Source organism: Rhinolophus sinicus, chromosome 17 (genome assembly GCF_057876585.1).
Source record: "Rhinolophus sinicus isolate RSI-liver-muscle chromosome 17, RSI-T2T, whole genome shotgun sequence".
Lineage (NCBI taxonomy): Eukaryota > Metazoa > Chordata > Mammalia > Chiroptera > Rhinolophidae > Rhinolophus > Rhinolophus sinicus.
In genome coordinates this window covers 141654830-141675478 of record NC_142517.1, presented here as the reverse complement: position 1 = coordinate 141675478, position 20649 = coordinate 141654830, and the positions used below count along the sequence as shown (strand labels likewise).

At 37.2% G+C, this 20649-nt stretch overlaps 1 protein-coding gene across 3 annotated transcripts in view; it reads right to left on the bottom strand.

The window, feature by feature from the left end:
- Positions 1-20649, bottom strand: part of ACVR2A (activin A receptor type 2A) — an 80887-nt gene continuing 60238 nt past the window's right edge. The window contains exons 5-13 of one of the 3 annotated variants that reach the window (XR_002137829.3): positions 19140-19163; positions 15152-15295; positions 13140-13283; positions 11960-12105; positions 10118-10232; positions 7617-7755; positions 4521-4651; positions 2960-3744; positions 1-910 (exon numbers count right to left, since the gene is read on the bottom strand). Coding sequence is in view for 2 of the 3 variants with exons in the window: in XM_074335994.2 (XP_074192095.1) it covers positions 3550-3744; positions 4521-4651; positions 7617-7755; positions 10118-10232; positions 11960-12105; positions 13140-13283; positions 15152-15295; positions 19140-19163 (1038 nt within the window). In the remaining variant the exon portion in view is untranslated. Of the gene's footprint in view, positions 3745-4520; positions 4652-7616; positions 7756-10117; positions 10233-11959; positions 12106-13139; positions 13284-15151; positions 15296-19139; positions 19164-20649 lie in introns of all 3 variants that reach the window. The other 2 variants (XM_074335994.2, XM_019737423.3) reach the window with 2 other exon arrangements.

Genomic DNA, 20649 nt, shown 5'->3' with positions numbered 1-20649 from the left:
CCATGTTCATTTTTTTATTTAACTTGGGGATGGAATGGGGATAGCATACATTTTATTTGTACAATATTTAACAATCACTTATCCAAGGTGGGGTTTTATGGGGTCTTTTTTTTTTTTTTTAGCTTTTTGTTAAATACTTGCGGAAAAAAAGAGCAAGTACAATTTGACAGTAGTACAACAACCTGTGCCCAAAACACTGACAAGAAATACAGAGTAAAGCTAAAATAATTGCTTTCCAATATTTTGAGAGGTAACAAATAGGATATGGGTTGAGACTGCATAAAAAATGTACTGCTGGTTGAATATCTGAGGTAAATGATGTTCAATCAAGATGCTACTTGTATCATTTTGCCCATAAATCGGTAAATAATTTTATGCACATTATACCAAATGTTCCTAAAAAGTAATTTTTTAGAAAGGTAAAAAAGAGAAACTGGAAAATATCTGTGGTGAAGCATTTTTTTGTAACAGTAATCAGTTTATTCCACCAAAGTATCATGTGGCCAGGGTTTTCTTCCCCCTACCCCCTGTGTTTTACTTAAATGTAGCTGTTTGTTATTGTAGGGGTGAGGAAAGGGAGAAGAGATTATTTTTTAATTTCATGATATATGATTCTATTTTAAATTCCAAAATTGGTGGGATTTTTTTCCTGATTGTATTTTCACAACATCACCATGAAAGATAATTCATGGGACCAACAATTGTGAGGCACAGTCTCTGTTCTAGAATTCACAAGGTACCTGTAATAAACATTCAAACAAGAATCACACATCACATGCTAAAAACTTCCTAGCATCTAAAATACATACAAGAGCTGTGCAGGGCATAGATTTCGAATAAAGCCAAACACTGGTTAATCCATCAGTCCTATGGCAGTTGATCAGAAAGCATTCATTCCTTAGACGGAGACCTGGGCAAGGTAAAGAGTGTAAGTTAGAGCAGCAGTTCTGATGGGTATCAGGCAAAATACAAGACGAATCATGAGGAGCACCATACACATGAGGAAAAAAAATTATTGGGGTCTCAGTTTACCCCAGAATGAAGTCATTTTTCTCATTCTTTGATCTTTCTTTTTTTCAGTATCCCTAGCTCAAACTTTTTGTTAACTTGCCCACTCTGTTCTGACTGTAAACCAAACATGAAATGCCCTGCAAAAGAAAGTTTTAACAAGACTAGGTATCAGGACAGGTAGTCACTGGAACATTCTTATTTAACTGCTTATAAAAACTGTCCATTAATATAGTTCTCAAAAGGATACAAGTTTTAAAATCGGTTAGCTAGAGTTAAGTACAATACCCAGATTTCTAAAAATGTTTTCTAACATGGAGAAGAATTTTATCTTGTGAGTAACTGGTCTTAGAAAATTTATCTCTAGTGCTCACATAAGCCAAATATTCATCATAATATTCCTTGTATTTGTTTTGTTTCTTTTCAACTTTCAAAAACAGGATTAAATGTTTAGAACAGGTAGAAATTAGTTTCAGGAGATTAACCATTTTTATGTATGAACAGTCTCATTATTTTCCCTTCTTGGTTAGTTTCAAAGTGGAAGTAAAACCAAATCAAGAAATTGAGAGGCCGAGTACTTTGAAATAAAGAGGTGAATTCAACATTGAAATGGGAATTCTTAGGACTAGTGACAACTTGGGCACATACCGTGACCAAGAGCACATTCTGGATGGTGTGTGGCACACAGATAAGAATGCTATTACTCTTCTTTCCCTCCCTGCTTAGAGTCTGTTGACCTATGTATTCTTTATAAATAATATAACTTAATATTCCCAGAGATTAAGTGCATATTATAAGTAAAATGTAGTGTACGATGTGATTGAATAGCGATTTGAAGATAACACATTCACAGTGAGCTCCTGATAGTGACGTGTAAAAAAGTCTTTTATAAAATTAATGTGTGGATTTTAAAATGACCTGACAAAAGTCCATAGCATAATACTGGCTATTTGTTGGTCAGTAATCTAGAAATTCAGGAAATTAATGTCTTACTTTGGCCTGTATAAATTTGAGGAAGAATCCAATTATATTCTAATGTTTTGAAAAGCACTTTGGCGCCTACCTACATCAGTTCCATTTTCTTATCAAGGATAAGGCATGAACTATCCTAAATTAACATCAGAGTTAGTTGGTAAAGCAATTTGCAGGAGGAGGCTAGGCTATGTTACTTACATCAACATTGGTTACCTCTAAATGTCATTGCATATTTTAAGTTACCAGTTTCATTTGTTATCCCTGATTTGTTTTAAAGCAGTAACATCTGAAATCTGTGCTTAAAATTTATAGTCTCTATCCTAGGATAATTCTTTACATATCACAGACATCAAATATTACTCTGACAAGATGGCACCAAGCAGAAATATGGTGATAAAGTTACAAGTCTCGAAGCAGAGAGTGAGGAATTCTGGGTAATGACACTTCCTGAGGTGATTCTAAAACAGTGATAAAGAATGTCCCACACACTGTTTGGTGAAAAGAAATACACTACAATTTTACATATATAAATAAAAAAATCTATTTTAAAATAAAAATGAAGAGCTTTCCAGTGTCACAGCTCACTTAAAAAATTTTAAATCATGCTTTAAATTTTCAAATATTCCCCAAACACAGCACACCTTAAAAAAAAATACTTAGGTAAGTATGCAATATTTTGGGAACTGGATATAAGATGAAGCTTTAAAACATGGGAAGAAGGGAAAAATGACACCATTTTTTCATTTCAAAGGAACAGCACTTTTTTTCCCCCTTAAATTACAAGCTAGCACAAGAAAAGCGAAAACACTGCTTTACGAATGGCCATTTACTGTTGGCACTAAGCATAGCTTACCTTTTTTTCTTAAACAACACAGTGAATTTGTAATACCTTGTTACAAAACATGGATCGATTTTTATTCAAATTTCGTTAGTGTTTTCAATTATATAATTTAGCAACCGTGGAACTGAGGTATACCTTGTTGAGGGAGGTTAAAGTAATGCTTGGAAGCCTCTTCACTGTACCCCACTTTGATGACTTTGTTTCTGTACACAGAACAGCAGCACACTAAACATTCACAAGCTGTGTCATATTGGCATTACAATAGTCATTTATAGAAACACAACAGCAAATGCAATAAAAACAAGTTACCCTTTTTAAAATCTGAAATGAAAAGTTTTTGATTTAAAAAAAAATAGCAGTAGTTCATTTAAGGAATTAGTGTCTTCTGACAGACATTAAGAAATCTGAAGTCAGTTTTCAAACACTTGATTAGCCAGGTCCAAAGATGCTTGATTTGGAGAGGGCCACATTCTTCATGTACATGTCTTCAAAAGTTTCTTGACTGAGTTTGCAGCGTTTCTCTGAGTCTCGTGTCCTTCACGTCTCTGCTCAGGCCATGCCGGGAGTCAGTCCCCGAGCCACAGTTTTAAACGAGGGCCTTCTTTCCGACACGTCCAGGAGACGTCCTGCTCATCTCGCACAGAAAATAAACTGTAAGCAGTTCCGGTAGCTCAGCAGCTCCAGTCCAGAGTCCTGTTTCTCAGTGTGTACACATGGTGCAACCATCATAGACTGGATTCTTTGGGAGGAAAGTCCACATTTGTCACCATTGTGACCACTGTGACAATGTCCTCTGTGGTAATGATATTTGTTAGTCTCTGCATCTGCGTAATCCTTTCCCCTACACACCCCGCTGATAGCCTGGCTTCTGCGTCGTGGTCCCAGCACTCCTCTATCGTCTCACACAGCATTGCCATTCCCTAGAAAAGAAAACATATTCAAACACTACAGCTTCTTTATGTTTTCTATTAGCGAGAAAGCAAGGTATGTGGGGCACTGGAGACACATGACGGGGATTCATCTTTTTAATTCCCCAAATCCCTACCCATGGCTCATAAAACATTTCAGTACTAACTCTTGAAATGGATTCAAAACCAAGGCTAAAGGAGGTCTACCAAGTTTTGTTATTTAGTTAAATCAGCATTTCTACCTTGCATTGAATGGTTAGAAAGCTATCCTTGAGGATTCTCTACCTGGTTTTATCCAAGTTTCTAGTTCTATCTAGACCAAAATCTTCGGGGCAATACTGTTCCATTTTTCACCTACCTAGTCTCTAGTTTTAGAGCCTCCTAACGAACTTGAAAATCTTCCAACCCCAAATCAAAAGGTTGAAATAAACTCCCACAGAGAGGAAAACACTGGGCGTTTTGCTTTTGAAAAGGGCATCATTTGGGAAGGTGGTGATCAGCAAGGTTACACAACTACCCACAGGCTCATCCACGCACTCCCTTCCCTGGGAAGCTTTCCAAACAGGAGACAGACTCCTGTGCCCGGGACCAGAGATAAGCGCAGGGCGGCCGTGATTTCACTGTCTCCCTCATGAATATACGAACAGCCCTAATTCTGTTGTTTCTACAACTAGTACAGATCGCCTCCCCAGAAAATGCTCCCAGAAGAGAAATGTGCAGAGATATAAATCATTCCCTGAAAAGCATTTTATTGGAATTTCAAGTGAAAAGCTAACTGTGTAACTTACAGCATGTTTCTGCCAGTAATCTCTTAGAACAGGCCTCTTTTTTTTATGTACAACAACTTCCTGCATGTCTTCAAGAGATGGATGCTGGCCAATTTCCTCCTCAAATGGCAGCATGTACTCATCTACAGGTCCTGAAATATTTAAAAAAATCATTTTAATTCAGATCTGCATGACTTCCAAACTGGAACAAACTTTCTAAAATGCTCTATCACCTTTTCCCAATTGTTACTTACTATAATGATGGACTTAAACCACAGTGTGACCCAAACTCTAAATTAGGGGAAATCTAAACGTCTGTGATGTGGCATGTAAACCTGCCTAAGGGCTGGGTAAGGAGCTGGCTTATCTGCTGTAAGGAACGGCTATCGCCTCTGTAGGACGTAGGGGACCACAGTGTCCCTCTAAGGTACCCACTCTTGCAATTCTGATCAGACTATAATCAGTGCTGCTTCCATCTCTGAAGACTCTGGGTTCAGTCTGTTACAACCATCTTGAATCTATGAAATGCTCTCCACATGAGGAATTATATACCTCAGTCACACGTCTGCCCTCACAAGAGCTGACAAAAACACATTTAGTTTTTTTTTAAATCATGAACGCACTCTCCAAACAAGGTTCCCAAGAAGTCAGAATGTGCCTTCACAGACAAGCAAGATTTATTCAACAATATAAATGATTCCTCTTTTCTTAGGCCTACTCTAACAGGAAAACGCAGTTAGCCGTTAATAACATATTTGATGAGCATTTCTCCTGACCAGGAACTTTGTGTATTATTCCATTTCTTCTTCGCAGATTGAAGGCAGCATTACCTCTATCTTACATATAAGAAGCTCAGAAAAGTTCTGTAATTTGGCTGTTGTGGTAGAGCTGGAATTGGAATCCATCTCTGAATGACTCTGAAGTCTGTGCTATCAATCACTGTCCTGTCTCCCCTTGACAGAAACCTGTCACTGATCAGCAATTTCGGGGACCGGAAGTGTCTGTGTATAGACACAAACCTTGTACAAGCTCTTGAGATGCACCAAGCACTCCTGGATAGAACATAAGTTATACTCGTAAACAATGAGTCATGAAGGGGGCCATCTAACCACCCTCCCCAGCGTGAGCATGCATGGTGCCTGGGTAGCCAGTCTGCGTAGCCGCTTCCAGTGACAGGACTGACAGTCCCAGGCAGCTATCCAACCCTTGCTGCTCAGTGTGGTCCACAGGGCAGCGGCTTGTAAGGAATGTAAGTATCAGGCCCCAACCCAGACCTACTGAGTCAGAACCTGAATTATAACAAGGTTCCCAGTCTTTAGTGTGCATATTAAAGCTGGATTATCACTGAACTACACCATCAATAACTAGCCAGCAACAAATTTGAAAGCACTCACTCTAGCAACGTTCACACTGTCCTCTGCCCTAATTTCTAACTTGAGTCAGAAATACCTGACTTCGCAATTGTTTCACAGCACGTACCAGGCATTTAAGAAATGCCAACACCCATCCTTTTGCACAGAAACTTCCCTGGTGATCCCTCCCTGCTAACAAAGCAACTTCTCATGCTAAACTCCCATCGCACCCCCTTACATTTCTCAGTATTACATTCATCCAAAATCATTCACTGAACACCTGTGTACCAAACACTGGGCTAGACAACTCACACTCACCTTACTCTAGAGCTAAGTCCAGGAAAACATTTATCACTTTAAAGAAACTGTACTTAAGGGCAGGGTTCTGTGTGTCTCCTAACACCATCGCTAATGATTTGCGTTAAGAGAGTTCTTAGTAATCAAGTTCTTATGAAATATATTTTCCTATGACATCTGTTATCGGACCTACTTCTGCTTCTATAAATGCACATAATAAATGTACTTCCTCTTCCACTTTGAGCCAAAATAACTGAACAGCTTACTCTTCTTCCGATAGACTTCTAAGCTTAAATTATATCCAAGTCGCTTCGGTTTTTCCTTAGGTCCTGGATGCCTCCCACGCCAAACCCCCAATCTCGGAAGAATGAACGGCTGTTCACTGCTGAGCTCACTCTACTAAGAACCCCAAATCAGATTTCACACCAGGGGTCGTCTGTCCTATCCTGAGTGGCTGTGAGAGCACTCGGGAAATAAAGTATTCTTACAAACCTAGGTTAAGCTGGTTATAGCTTTTTAGATATTCAACACAATTTTTTCTATGGTGTTGCACAATCCACTGGAAGTTTTCAGGCAATTATAAATTACAATTTAAAGAAACAGGTCAAGCTAATGTAATGTTTGGGAGTTCCACGGGGAGCTTGCCTCGCAGTCTCCCAGAACCTTAGGGCAAAGCCCCGCGCACTGCTTCCGGCCCCGGAATGCAGCGGCAGGCTCAGGATCAGCCCACCCATCAGGGCCGACATTCACAGGCCTTGGCCAAGTATTTCCGTGACAAGAACACGCAGGACACCCTCAGACCAAGGCGCTGTGCTTGGTCTGTTACCTCGGATCAGAGACTTTCCAAGCTTTAAGAGTCAGAATGTAACCTGTGGTCCCTCCGACTGGGTGCTCGGTTCCGTGTCATGGAGGACAGCCTGTGCCACTCAGTCTGGCTGGTTAGGTGCCTGCTGGCATCACGAGTGTCCTGGGAGGCATAGCCCCCAAATCCACATGCATCCCCTCTCACCACAAGGGTTGACTTTAGAACCTGTTGTGTGGGACCCACACAACCCTACCGCCCAAAAGTAGCAGCCGCCTCCCTATATATGGATCAGTTTCAAATCTCGGTTTCACCACTTCCCACCCTGAAGCTAAAGAAGCTACTTAATTTCTACTTAAAATTTGAGCCTCAAACTCCTCATCTGTAAAACTGAGATAATTGCTACCTCCAAAGTTGTTTTGGGAAATAAGCTAAAAGTATGTGACATGCCCAGCAAAACATCTTGCAACGGTGAAGGATCAATACATCATCCGTAACTTCCCTCTGTGGCCCACCCTCTGGCCCATTCTCTTCAAGCTACCCCCTCTTGGAGTCTACTTTTTTAAAAAGACTTGTACTGTAAAATATTACTTCTGAGTGTAACCATCCCTTTTCATACATGTGTAGTAGGCATATATATCTTTTTTAAAAATATTTTTCCCTTACCATCTGCAGCAGTACAGCGAGAAGCCAGTTCCCACAGGACTAGTCCCATGGCGTACATATCTATCCTCAAAAATGCATCCCTTTGGAAGTTTATGGCACCCTCTAATACCTCTGGAGCCATATACCTCCGGGTACCAACCTGAAAAAGATGTTGAAAGCAAACAGCACTCATTCATTAACTTTACAAACTAACATTTCATGATTTTGTAAAAAGAATCAAAAGCAAATATGGTCTAAAATCAGATAAGGTAACTAAATCATGACCACTAGGTTACAGGGTCAAGCAGAATCTTATTCCATTTCAAGTAATACAGCAGCCATGACACAGGAAAGAGAGGAAGCATAGTCACTGGGCCCCGATTACACAGAGTACTTACTATGCAGCTCCTAAAACACACGAGGTAAGTCTTTAAAGACTGACAGAGAAAGATTTCCAAAAATTGTGTAGGATGAAACAGCAAGAAACAAAGCAGTATATACACTAAGATCTTTCTGGGTTCACTTAAATATATCAACAAACATTATGCTGGCAGAGGCTTAGAATTTTCCCCCTTCTGGAAGGGACAATAGCTGTGGGGAGAAGTACGGAATAGAGAAAAAGGTATATACTTTTCAGTTGTACTACTTCTGCATACTGTTTGAAATGTATCTTTTTTCTCTTTCTCTGTATTAAAAAAAACTAATAAACAATACAAAATGTAAAAAGAATTAGCCAAAAAGGGATGGATAAACTTTTTAAAGTTCTATTTGTTCAAAGTCTGTGTTTATTTCTTCATGAATTTTGTCTTAAGAGTTCTTTCTTTGTATCTGTCCCTAACAGACTGGTATTTCTCAGTAGTGTCACAGGTTACTCAGCTAGTACAGCCAGCTTTGGTTGGTACCTAACAACATTAAAAACTTTGCGAGATAGCTGGGCAGGTCACAATTACTTGAGTATTCATAGGTTTAGGCAGTGGCCCGGGTACTGGTATTTCCCAAAGCTCCATCCCTAGGTGACTCTGATTTCTAGCCTAGAAGTTGGGTAATTATCTGCAAATATACATATTACAGAAACATTTAAAAAAAAATCAGGATAGGTTACTAAGACCCTAAAGTTCTAGTTCTTAATTCATTTAGTAAGGAGAACACTTTAAAGAAAGAAAAGGAAAGTAGCTCTACTTTTTTGCTACTTTAAATAATTATTTTAATTGTACAATTGTGTAATATATAAAATGTGTAATAACATGCATTTTTATATTTTCTGGTCCATGAAGTCTAAAGTCAAGGACCACTGATGTAAGTTGTCATTTTCACCCCATCATGTAACCCAATTGTGAGGGTGTTAAAAGAGGAATGAGTCCCAAAATTTCTTCTTAAGAAAACCAGGGGGAGGGCTCTGAGGTACCAAAGGATTGACCGGCTCCCAAATTTCAGTCTTACGATAATTAATCATACAATGAGCTCAGGAGTTTGTCCCTAAGCTTCCTGCACAATCTCCCTCTCAGTAATATTCTCCACAAAACTGCCTTTGTTCCCAAATACATTTAGTGTCAACTTTTCTAGAACTATGACAGCTCACCATTGTTCCAAACTAAATTCTTAAATCATGAGTCAATATTGCAAAAATTTATTGTGCTATGATTCTTTGAAAACCATTCTTGGAAGTCAACAGGATATACTGGGAAAAAAGAAGCTGAAAATCAGATGACCGAATAATTTCCATGATTTGAAAGATAAAGAAATGATCACACCATAGCCTAAGTCATGTGGCTTTGTAACAAAATGGTACCGGGCAGGTCAAGGTGGTTTTCCTGATTAAAAGGTGATCTGCAGGGGTGAAAACACCTTTCCTAGCCTCCCAGTTGCTGAAAATAAAATGTATGTATGGATAATGTTCTTGCTGTCTTGGGCCTTATTAAAGGTCGCTGTTACTGAGATCTCCGTGCAGACCCTGACTAGACTTAGGCTCCTCACTCAGGGCTTTGCAAGCCTCTGAACGCTGGAGGGAATTCAGAGAAAAGCTATAAAGTTAACTGAAGAGTTACTGAAGCAATAAAGACCAAGAAGCAGGAAGCTGTAACTGTTGTCCGGAAAAATGGGCAGTTCTTAATACACCGTAGCATAAATAGTGACAATAGTGACGGATTATTTTTCCATTCCTCTTAAGATAGTGAAAGAATTAACAAGTTGAAAAGAATTAATAGTAAGAACTCCCTAAGAATGAGGTCTATTAAGTTGTGTTGGATTCTTCTTTGATTCGTTTTAAAAACAGAATCCCATGACATCTGTCTAGGTTGTTTTATGAACTGCTTGATCGAAACCACTTGAGGTCCTCACAGTCCTTCGACCAGCATATGAAAATGTCTTCCTCAACCAATTTAACATAATACTCTCAAGAGAGTTTTTTATAGTAGATGCCGACTTAATCACCACCACAGTAATTTTAGAGCAATCCAGGTATGCCATGGTTAGAAAATACAGGACAAGATTCTTTTTCCTTCCAGTTTAGTCACCATCCTCACCTGTCCGTGGGTATCACCGGCAGACTTGCCAGCCTCAAACTTCAGCGCCAACCCAAAGTCAGCAATGCAAGCTGTCAGATTGTTTTTCAACAGCACATTTTTACTTTTGATGTCCCTTGCAGAAAGAAAGATAGACAATGTATTCAACTTAAGTTTAAACAAGTTACATCTTTTAAAATTTTTCACTGAACGTAGGGAAAAGGGATGCTATGTATGCTATAAAAGAACAGTCACTAGACAGTATGAAGCACAGAAAAAGGGAAAGGGAGAAAAAATAAAGCTTAAGCAAAGTCTCCATATGGCTTGAAGCACAAGAGTACAACAACAAACTCCTATTCATAACATGGACAAGAAGAAGGGATTCTTTCCATAACATTATTTTGTAAAGAGGCGCCATTCCAAAAACACTGTCCAATAATGTTGTCTACATTATTCCTACCTACCAACCACATAATTTCTGTTTTCTAAGAAATAAGGATATATCAGAGTTTATAGTTAGAAAATCCCATTTAAAAAAACAAAATTTCAGAATTTTCAAATAATTACTGAATCGGGACCTTCTGCCTGTTGGTATAGGCCAACATTTTAGAAGGGTCCCTTATTTTAGTGGTTCCTATAGTCATCAACTTGGTTAGAGAAAAGCATCTGTACGAACGTATAACAGATAGAAATTTTCACCAGTAATATACCGCTCCAGTTAGATCTGGTGTTCTGAAAAGAGTAATCGTTTTAAGGCAATCAGATATCCTCTTCTACACACTAGCCTCAACTGGTTCACCCTAGAGACGACCATCCCAAGCTAAATGCATCTGCACCATGAGCAGGGGTTACACTGACGTACACACAAACAGAGACCAAGGGGTACAGGCGGCACAGGGGGACACCCATAAATGCTGCAAAACTGATCAGGTTTAGACTCAAAAGATTTTTAGGGACCCTACTCCTAATACCCTTTGGGGGGTTCCAAAGGATTATTTCCCTATAGGACTGGGGGAGGTGAGTAAAAATCCAGGAAGAGGCAGTTAGATTGTATATAGGAAAGTGAGAAGAAAGAGGAGCTATTTCTGAGGTAGAGGTCATTTACATTTTGCAAAACCATAATCTATATTAGAGTTGGATTAAAAGTAATGCCTCCCAGCAACTAAAACACCACCTGGTGGCACTCAACTAAATACCTGTTAAATCAATCAGTTTATACCTACTTTTAAAGCACCCATCTTTAAATTGAATACTACAGGATGACAAACTGGTCCCATGTTCAAGAAATTAAATACACAACAGCAAACTGAATCTCATTTAAGGGAACATACTCTCTTGAGTATATGGCAGCTGTTAGGTCCAAGTGCTATTTCTTCACAGAAAAAAAAGCAAACTATTCAAATGATGCCTCCTTCCCCCTTAGCTCAGGTAATGATCATGTGGTCATTCAAAACACAAGCGAAAAAGATATTCTAAGTGTCCTTAATTATATCCCCTTATGCCCACTTATAATCATCTTTGAAGTAAATCATGTTTTGAGGTAAAACAAATTTCTTTCTCTTTTGATTTAGAGAAAATACTTTCATTCTTAACCATACTTTCAGAAATGAGACTAATTAAAACATAAGTCGATAATTAAACTAATGCTGACTAACAATTAAGCTAATGATGTTAATGTATACATTATCCAAAACACTTCCTGGCCAATCTCAAAACTAACTTGAAAAACAAATGAAAATCATTCTGCCTCCTACAGCATGATTAGATAATTAGGGGGGAAATAAATTTTGTTCAAGGGATTAAAAGTTTAAATAGTAAACAAATGTTGAATTACATGGGAAAATAATATAAATTTAGCTCTACCTGTGAGATATGGCGGGTTTGTGGCCATCTTTTAGGCCAGGTATATCCTCATGTAAATATGCCAGTCCTCTAGCCATGGTTTCTGCAATATGACACAATTCATTCCAAGAGACCACATTAGCCTTAAGAAAGTCTGACAGTGAACCCTAAAGAAAGGGGGGAAAGAAAAAACAACTTATGCTCTTGACAAAAGCCATATGTATATATGGAGACTTTCCTTTTTACTTTTAAGAGGTTATGGAAGGCAACATATCTTTTCTTTTGGTGAATAATAATAATATCTGAAAAGCAATCTTTCTGGAATGATGCAAGTTTCGTATTAAACATTTGACCAGAAAGAAATACCACTAATCTTTAAAGGTTTGCTACAAGCACGTCAGTCAATTTCCCCTAATTTAGAAGGCAAGTTAAAAAAGAGAAAAAGAAAAAAAAAAAGACTAGTTGAAAATCTAAACTTTCAGAAAATATTTAAAAAGTTAAAATATACTGATATAGAGATGTTACAGCGTAGGACTAGGAAAGCACAAAATTAAGACATGTGAACTATAACTAACATAAAGAATCTTCCTCTAGAGAATTAAAAGAAGTAAAAGAGCCACTTATATCTGACAATGATGAACCTGACTGCCAAGAAGAACACGATTTCCTACTTCATTAATGTGTACTTTCATACGAACTTTGAAAGGAGAAAAATTGAGGAAAAATCGTAACTGTGTTTTGGTAATGATTACTCTACAAATGAGTGACAGATCAAAGATCAGATAAATTTCCTGACTCTAGTTTTGTCACTAAGCTACCTTGATTACAGAGTTTTAAGAAACAAAATTCAAGCTGAAACAGGAGTTCATGTAATCAAAATGGATGGTAAATGGTAAATGAAAATTACTAAGCATTGGTTATACTAAAATAATTATTTGTAAGAGAGGTAAATGCAGCACAAGAAATCAGGGATAAAAGACTGGTATTACATATGTAGAGGGTTAGGTGAAAAAGTTGCCATCTTTGCTCTTTTATCAAAATAAACTATTCTTTTAAATAGATTTTTATTTATAAATGTTAACCAACTAGAATAACATACTATTACTATTCCCAGAAAGAGTAAGTCTAAAGGATTTGTAACCAACATTAGGTAAGCAAACCAACCCCAACTTTATTGAGTTAAAATGGAAAGTCATTTCACCTTTTCATGAAAGGCTGTGATTAGCCAAAGGTCCACATCGACGCTGGTGCCTCGTTTTTCAGCACCAATGAACTGTAGTATGTTCTCATGCTTCATTCCAGGCAAACTGTAGACTTCATATTCATTTTGCCACGACTGTTTGTCCTAAAGTCAAAAAGAAAGAATACTAAGAAAGCAAAGAATACAGGCCATAAATAAACCCTATCTAAGCAATAACTCAAATAAGTTCTAAGGCAAAAAAAAAAAAAAAAATCAAGCTAAGTATTAAAAGATTCTTTAGTTTTGTCTTTTAATAAAAGAAAACTCTTAACGATAGGTAACAATTCTATACCAAATGTCTGCTCTGCCCCATTCCCTCAAAACATACTCTTCTGTGTTTCTAGTTTATAAACACAGGAGTTGATCAGAAATGCTGCACATCTGTAGCTAACAATGGTAGCACATTCTGCTTACAAATCAGCACTCCAGTGAAATTTCATCGTGGTCTGAAGTTACTTGTGTTACTATTCACAATAATCTCCCTGAGAGAGGAAATTCAGGTAGAATGACTTCATCTAATTAGAAATTTCTGTTCAGATTAACATTGTACCACACATTCTTAACAAAATGTTAACAATACCCTGCAAAGTCAACAGAGAGCAATGGAGTATAAATACGCAATACAGTAATTTAAAACACCACAGATGCGTTTGTGCCTCTAACTGATCCATGCCTACTACATATCGATTTATAAAGGATTTAATTTCTTTTCACAGTGAAAGGATAATGAAAGTTGAAGGCATGATTGAATAATGGTTAGTAACCCTCTGGATCCAAAATATCTAAGAACCGTTGGCAAGTTCCATAATCATTCAGTTCCCTTATTAGCAAAACGGGACTGTAACGTCCGCCTCATGGGGTCGCTGTATTACATGTATATGGTGTGTTGTATTATGTACATGGGTAATATATGGACATATTAGTGAGCACCCATATACGGAAAGCACCTCTACCTGACACAATAGAAGCACTCAATAAAATGTTAGCTACTGTTATTGTTATTCCTCTTGTGTTAATATCATCCAAATATTTGTGAATCTTGCCACAAAAGAATAGACTCTTCCTCTGAGAACTAAACTATGCAGTTTCTATACTTCCACCAAAAAAAAAAAAAAAAAAAGGAATAAACTTCCTCACAGACTCTAAGAAAAAGGCAAGAAAGCTAAAATCTAGGTATAGTAAGACAAAGTAGTTTGATTATATAATAAGTTTGGAATAAGGAAGACCCACTGTGTGGGTGCCAGGACCACAACGCCATGCGTGGCTTTCGCCGCAGGGCTGTGTGTGAGCAAGAGACGGGGGAGGAATCACCACAGGTCTATACTACCAACAGGACAAAACAGAACATAAGTCAGCTCAGAGGTGTATTAGACCAGAGTTTTATGAGGTCAGCCCCTTTAAAAAAAATAATAAAATAAATAAATAAATAAAATTTTAAAGATAAAATAAATTATTCAATAGTAAACCAATTATTTAGTCTTGATTCACTACCTCTGAAAATTCACCAAACAAAAACTGAAATGATTACATAAACTCTCAAAAGTAGAGCAAAAATGAATCCGTTTGATAATGTACCTCCAAACGGCAATTCTAAAACAAAGCACACTACTCTTTCACTCTTTTGTTTGCTTTTTCTGATAATGTCAATGAGATATTAAAAGTTAACCACTCAGACAATGGACCATATTTTTTATTAGAATCCTCACCTTCACTTTGCATTTCTTTAGAATTTTTACTGGCATAAGATCTCCTGTATGTTCATTTTTTGTAATTCCACCACTCCAAGCAAATATGACTTGTACTATTAATTCCATCTCTCAGATGCAAAGGCACACATAACAGGGCTGACCACTTTCCCTAGTATTACAAGAATCACCTTGAAACACGTGGCGTATGTTTCCAGACTGAGTTACAACCTAGCCAGTTGCATCTTTTAAAACATATATGCAGATAAGAAAACTGTAACAAAATACCTGTATTGGAAATATTTTCACAGCCACATATTCATTGAGCAACTGGGCTTTCCAGACACAACCAAATCTTCCCCTTGCTTTCACTTCTAATAACTGCAGTGGCTTCAAACCTAGTAATGGAGAAGGTGGGGGTGGTCCTGGATCCTACAGATAAACAATAATAATATTATTAAAAAGCAGCACTTGATACATGTCATTCTAAATATGAGGAGAAAAGTGAGTATACTGAGGAATCAACTGACAGAAACAGTAAACACATACAAATGACAATAACTTCAATCTTCCCAAAAATGTGTTCTCAAGCATTACTAATTATCTGTAGTGATCACAAGGCAAGCAACTCGAATGAAGAGTTTTCTTAGTAACATTCAGCGCTACTGCTATATATGCAGAGCAGGAGAAAAGACCTAAAATCCTGTTGATCTAGTCTCACTAGTTTTCCCCACTAAGATTTTCTGTGACTGCTAGGATACTACTAACAGTACACTTCAATGGTTTCCTCCAATTGATACTTCCTTACAGGATGAGGATTCGAAAAGTGCCAGAAAGAGCAAACTATGGCTGTGTCTCAAAGAAAACCTCTCCTCCAAATCCACAAGTTTCCCCAATGACTGTTTAATTTTAAATCCTTTCTTCATTAATCTCAGAAATACCCACAGTCTCAAACACAATGCAGATAGTTATATTCAATACAAAGTACATAAAAGAAATAATGTAGGTTAACACTGCTATAGCCAAACTATTCCGTTCATTCTAATTTTTCAACCTATTAACAATTCATCCCTTTGCTTATAATCATTTCCCAAAATTGACCCGAGATAACAATAACTAGTGTTCTGGGTCTGACTGGCAAAGAAAATACAGGTAACATTCAGAAAGAGAGCAGTCATCATAGCAGATGATAGGGTCTGGTACATGAAACAGAAGCATACTGCAATAGTTAATTTTGTTTAAATGGAGCACTAATAGCATATAAACAGGAGTACAGCATTTATAAAGGCAAGGGAATCCCCCTATACCATAGCGTGGCAACCCTTCACTGAAAGTATTGTTACCAGTTCAATATCTGCAAGAAAAAAGATGCAGAAAGCCTTTTGGAAAGCTTTGGAGAAAATAAAAATGTTTGAAGGGCTGCATAATGAATATTGTAGGGAGCTACTAAAATTTCTGTGGCTACAGCAACAGATATTATGATTCTGGGTGGCACCTAAGACACTTGGAAATAGTACGTCACCCCCATATCAATGCATCTCTCTGCCTTTCCTCTCCTCCCTTTAAAAACAAAAACAAACAAACTCTTCTAAGCTTCAAGACTGTTGCTGCTCCCGTTAGGCATTGCTCAGCCCGCTGGTGCCACTCAAGGTTTTATAAAGTTGACCTCTACATTAGAAGCACTCTCAACAACAGAAAGACTGCAAGATATTAAGGAAGAAAAACATGGCATTTCTTCTTCTGAACTACAGTAGACAATCTTTATAAAATGGTTTCAGAATTCCTATTTTAAAAAAGTTAAGATAAACTAAACTACAGCACTTCCTGTGACTCACTTCAATCTCAGATATTTACTTTTAAAATGTCTACAAAAGTTGTCTTCTCCTTCACACATCCAAACATGAAAGGTTAGTAGGGCGAAAGAGTGTTTTCGTTTAACAGAGTGACGAGTCAAGGAAGTCAGACATAAATCGTATAGAAGTACGGATCCTAAGTAATGATCCTGAGTGGGAGGAGACCCAAGAAACATGGAAAAGGTTTTATGAAAACTAAATCCTCCCTACCTCAGTCCTTGACTGGTCATTACACGTGTAATAGGAGATTATACTCATGTGAATGTGGAGACAGGAGGACAAAAGGTTGAAAACTACACTTCTAGAGGCAAAGGAAACCACTGAGGGTTCAAAGTCCAAGAATTATTGGATAACTGCATAAAAGAATAATTATGCTAACTGAAAAAGTTCAATTTGAAACTATAAAGTTAAAGTCAATCATTCCACTCCTTTAGAGATAAGTTAAAAAAAAATCAATTTTTCAAAGCAGGGATGCCAAAAAATATACAGATAAGGGCTGACAGCTGAAGAGGAAAAATAACCAGGTAAAGGGTAATACGGCTCTAAATTTCAACACTAAGAGTTTTAATAACTTTGATATGAATTGACTGATAATGTCTCTCTAGATAACATACACACTGCCCATTCTGTGTTCTAAAGAGTGCCAACCACCTGGATCTGATTCAGTCTATAAAACAGAATTCTGAATGTACACTTAATGTACATGCCAAATTAAGAATGTCAGTAGTTCAAAATATGATTTAATACGATATTAGCCTTAATTTTAGGAAACATACAATAACTTTCAGTGTCCGTGCTTAGAAAAAAAAAAATCATTGAATGTTTTCCCAATGTGGAGATAAACTTCAAAGTTCCCGTTTCCAAGCTTTGTTCACCAAGTCTCTAAGCTGCCATGACTTCAATGAGAAATCTTAGATTGCTCTCCAGTGCTATTACAATTGTATCCTAACAGCCTGAAAACACACTGTTGTCAAAATCGCTTATACATAAAGAGCTTAAATGAAGGTGGACACTGGCCAATTTTCAAAGGGTGAGAAAAAGGTCTACAAAGCCATATCCCTATGGAATGTCAAAACTATTAGAAATTGTATGTGTGTTTTTAAATAATATTCTATAATACTTAAAAAGCTGTGTTCAAAAATGAGTGACTGCAACAGATTATAACTAAATAAAATCTATAACACCAATCAACAAACATTTTTGGCATTTCAATGAAAAAAATTACTAGAATATTCTTTTATTTCATACTTTTTGGCTCTTCATTAAATTTATAGCAATCTTTAACTGCATCTCTGATATCTAGCTTTTACTTATTCTGTAATTTAAGATTAGAAATTATTTTCCATTTATTAACATTGTTATACTAATTTACCCACAAAAACTCAATACTTGATTCTGAAAATAAGTATTTATACCTTTAAAATATATGAACACCTGGGAAGACAATTTCAGACTTACACTTCATAATGACAGCACCAGTCTGATGTTATCCATAAAACATGGCTTTGCTGTGCTACACAGAAAATCCTCTTTGGGCGGGGGGGGGGGGGGGGGGGGGGGGCAACGATAAAGACTGCAGAGTTCCTTAAAATGGTCCCTAAGTCTCCAGTTCTCTTGCAGCATCCATGCTATTTTTTGCACAGTTAAAAAGATATACATTACAGCATGGTTCTGATTACACCGCTTCTTTACCCATTTGTGTGTGAAAATTATGGCATCAAAAGACATCATATTGTGAAAGAACAAATGACAACAGCTGGAAAGAGTGCCCCCCGCTCCCATACCAATACCCAGTATCATTACTATAACCAATACTGGAATAAATTATTAGATGTGAAGAGCTGTGAAGCAGTCGGTGATCATCTTACTTATTGCATTTCCCATGTGAAGGGAGAACTCTAACCTAAAGAAAGCCTTACGCCTCCACACAGCAAAAGATCAGGTTAGACTTCTCTAGGTTGTCCATTTCTTAAAGATGTCAAAGATGAAAGAAACTATCCGAAAATACAGATTTCACATTAAAAGATAATGGGTTCAACCAGAAAGTCAGCCCCTGTCAAAAATGAGAACATGCTGACTTTTAAGCTAATGATATAATGTAAATATTAAACAATACAAGGTTTTTAAGGCTAAAAATCTAGCCATTAGGTGTTAATGTCTAATCAACTAAAACAGTTGTTTCTACATTCCATCGCAGAAAAGTATAAATACTGTTAACAATCCTTTAAAACCAAAAACTATTACTATGGCAAATAAATCATGTTTTCAATACTAAAAGTAGAAAAAGAAAACTTCATAACAAATGTATAAACTATAAAGGATGCACAATAAAGCAACAACAACAAAAAAATCTAAGAACAAAATGTTTAGTATGCATCCACAGAAAGTTCCACAACCATAAAACAAACATCAATGCATCTTACCTCTATCATTATATGAAAGGCGTGCTTGTGAAGAAAAAACACAGGCAAAAGAAATTACGATTTATATCCAGAATGAAATGAAAAATGACACATCAGTTACAAAAGTGAAGGAAGGAGAATAATGATTCAGCTTTTTAAAGGTTGGCAATGATCCAATGTATCATATTTCTAAAATGAGGATTGGGAACACTTTCCTTATAAATGAAGGAAAGTAATAAATATGTATGTATACATATGAAAGAAAACTTGGACATTACTTATCAGATAAGGGGTATTATAAAGATGACTCTAGCATGACCCCGAGTTACCTGGTCCAATGGACTTCAAGCTAGCAAATAAACTAAACAAGTCTTAAATAACTGTTACTTAGTTTTCTAAGAAGTTCTAAACTATAAGAGTAAAACAAGTAATTGGAGAAGCTATGCATTGGACTTGGCTTCTGGACACCAGAGGGCAGTATTGCCCTTAACAAAAACTGTAGGAGCAGTAATGAAATTTATTATATGTGTGGCTCGAGTGAGACCACATCTCTGACAGCTGTCTCCAGACTCCCTACAATCGCCTACACTTCCTGAACGGCTTCCTTCCCCTTTCATGGAATACAGCAGACTCATAATAGTGAGACAGAAAACATGTTTCTGGTGCCTGTGTGAGTGTGGGCGACAGTACACATTATGCCCATACACTAGGGCAATGACACAATTAGGGTTTAAAAAAAAAAAGACAAGAATGAGAAAATCAGAATTCAAAGTAGAAAAGTAATAGACCAGGCCTATTGCTAATCTTCCCTAGACACATCAAGAGTGAAGAAGTGAAACAGTGCTGGCCCGGGGAACACGTATCCATACATCTTCTCAGCCTGAGGACAGACGTTCATAAAGAACAAGATTTTCATTTTCCCCAGTCATCCTAAAATAAGTAAGGGCCAAATTTAAAATGAAGAGAAATACTGTCACCAGTGTAAAAGAAGGCTCTGATCCTTCCAATCATTGATTATATTCCCCCGTTTCCGATATTTCTACCGAGAACAATAGCACTGACAAAAAAGATTTGACAACCCATTTATCTGTACCAGTTGCTTAACTAGTTTTTCTTCCTTCTTTATTTTTTTCCCCAATGAAAATGATTCAGGATTATTTATAATTCATCTAAAAGGCTTAGCTAATCCTACTATCAAAACATCTGATCAGTACTCCACAGTAAAATTCATCCCTTAAAAGAAATACGTGCCACGTGAATAACTAACTAGACTACAGCTTCCCAAGGCTTAGGCATCTCTCAGGTTTGTTTGCACACAGGTGCTCTCAGAGATACAGATGCGACTGTAACAACACTGCACGTAAGTGCTATCCGTGCATCTTACCAAAAAGTCTACCTTTGTTCAACATACTGCTCAATAAGTGGATGTTAGGATAAACTATAGAATGATCCAAACTAAACAAGAGACACCAAAAACAGGCCTCAGTGTATTAAGTATGTTACAAAATAAAAAGGTCAAGACAGAATCCAA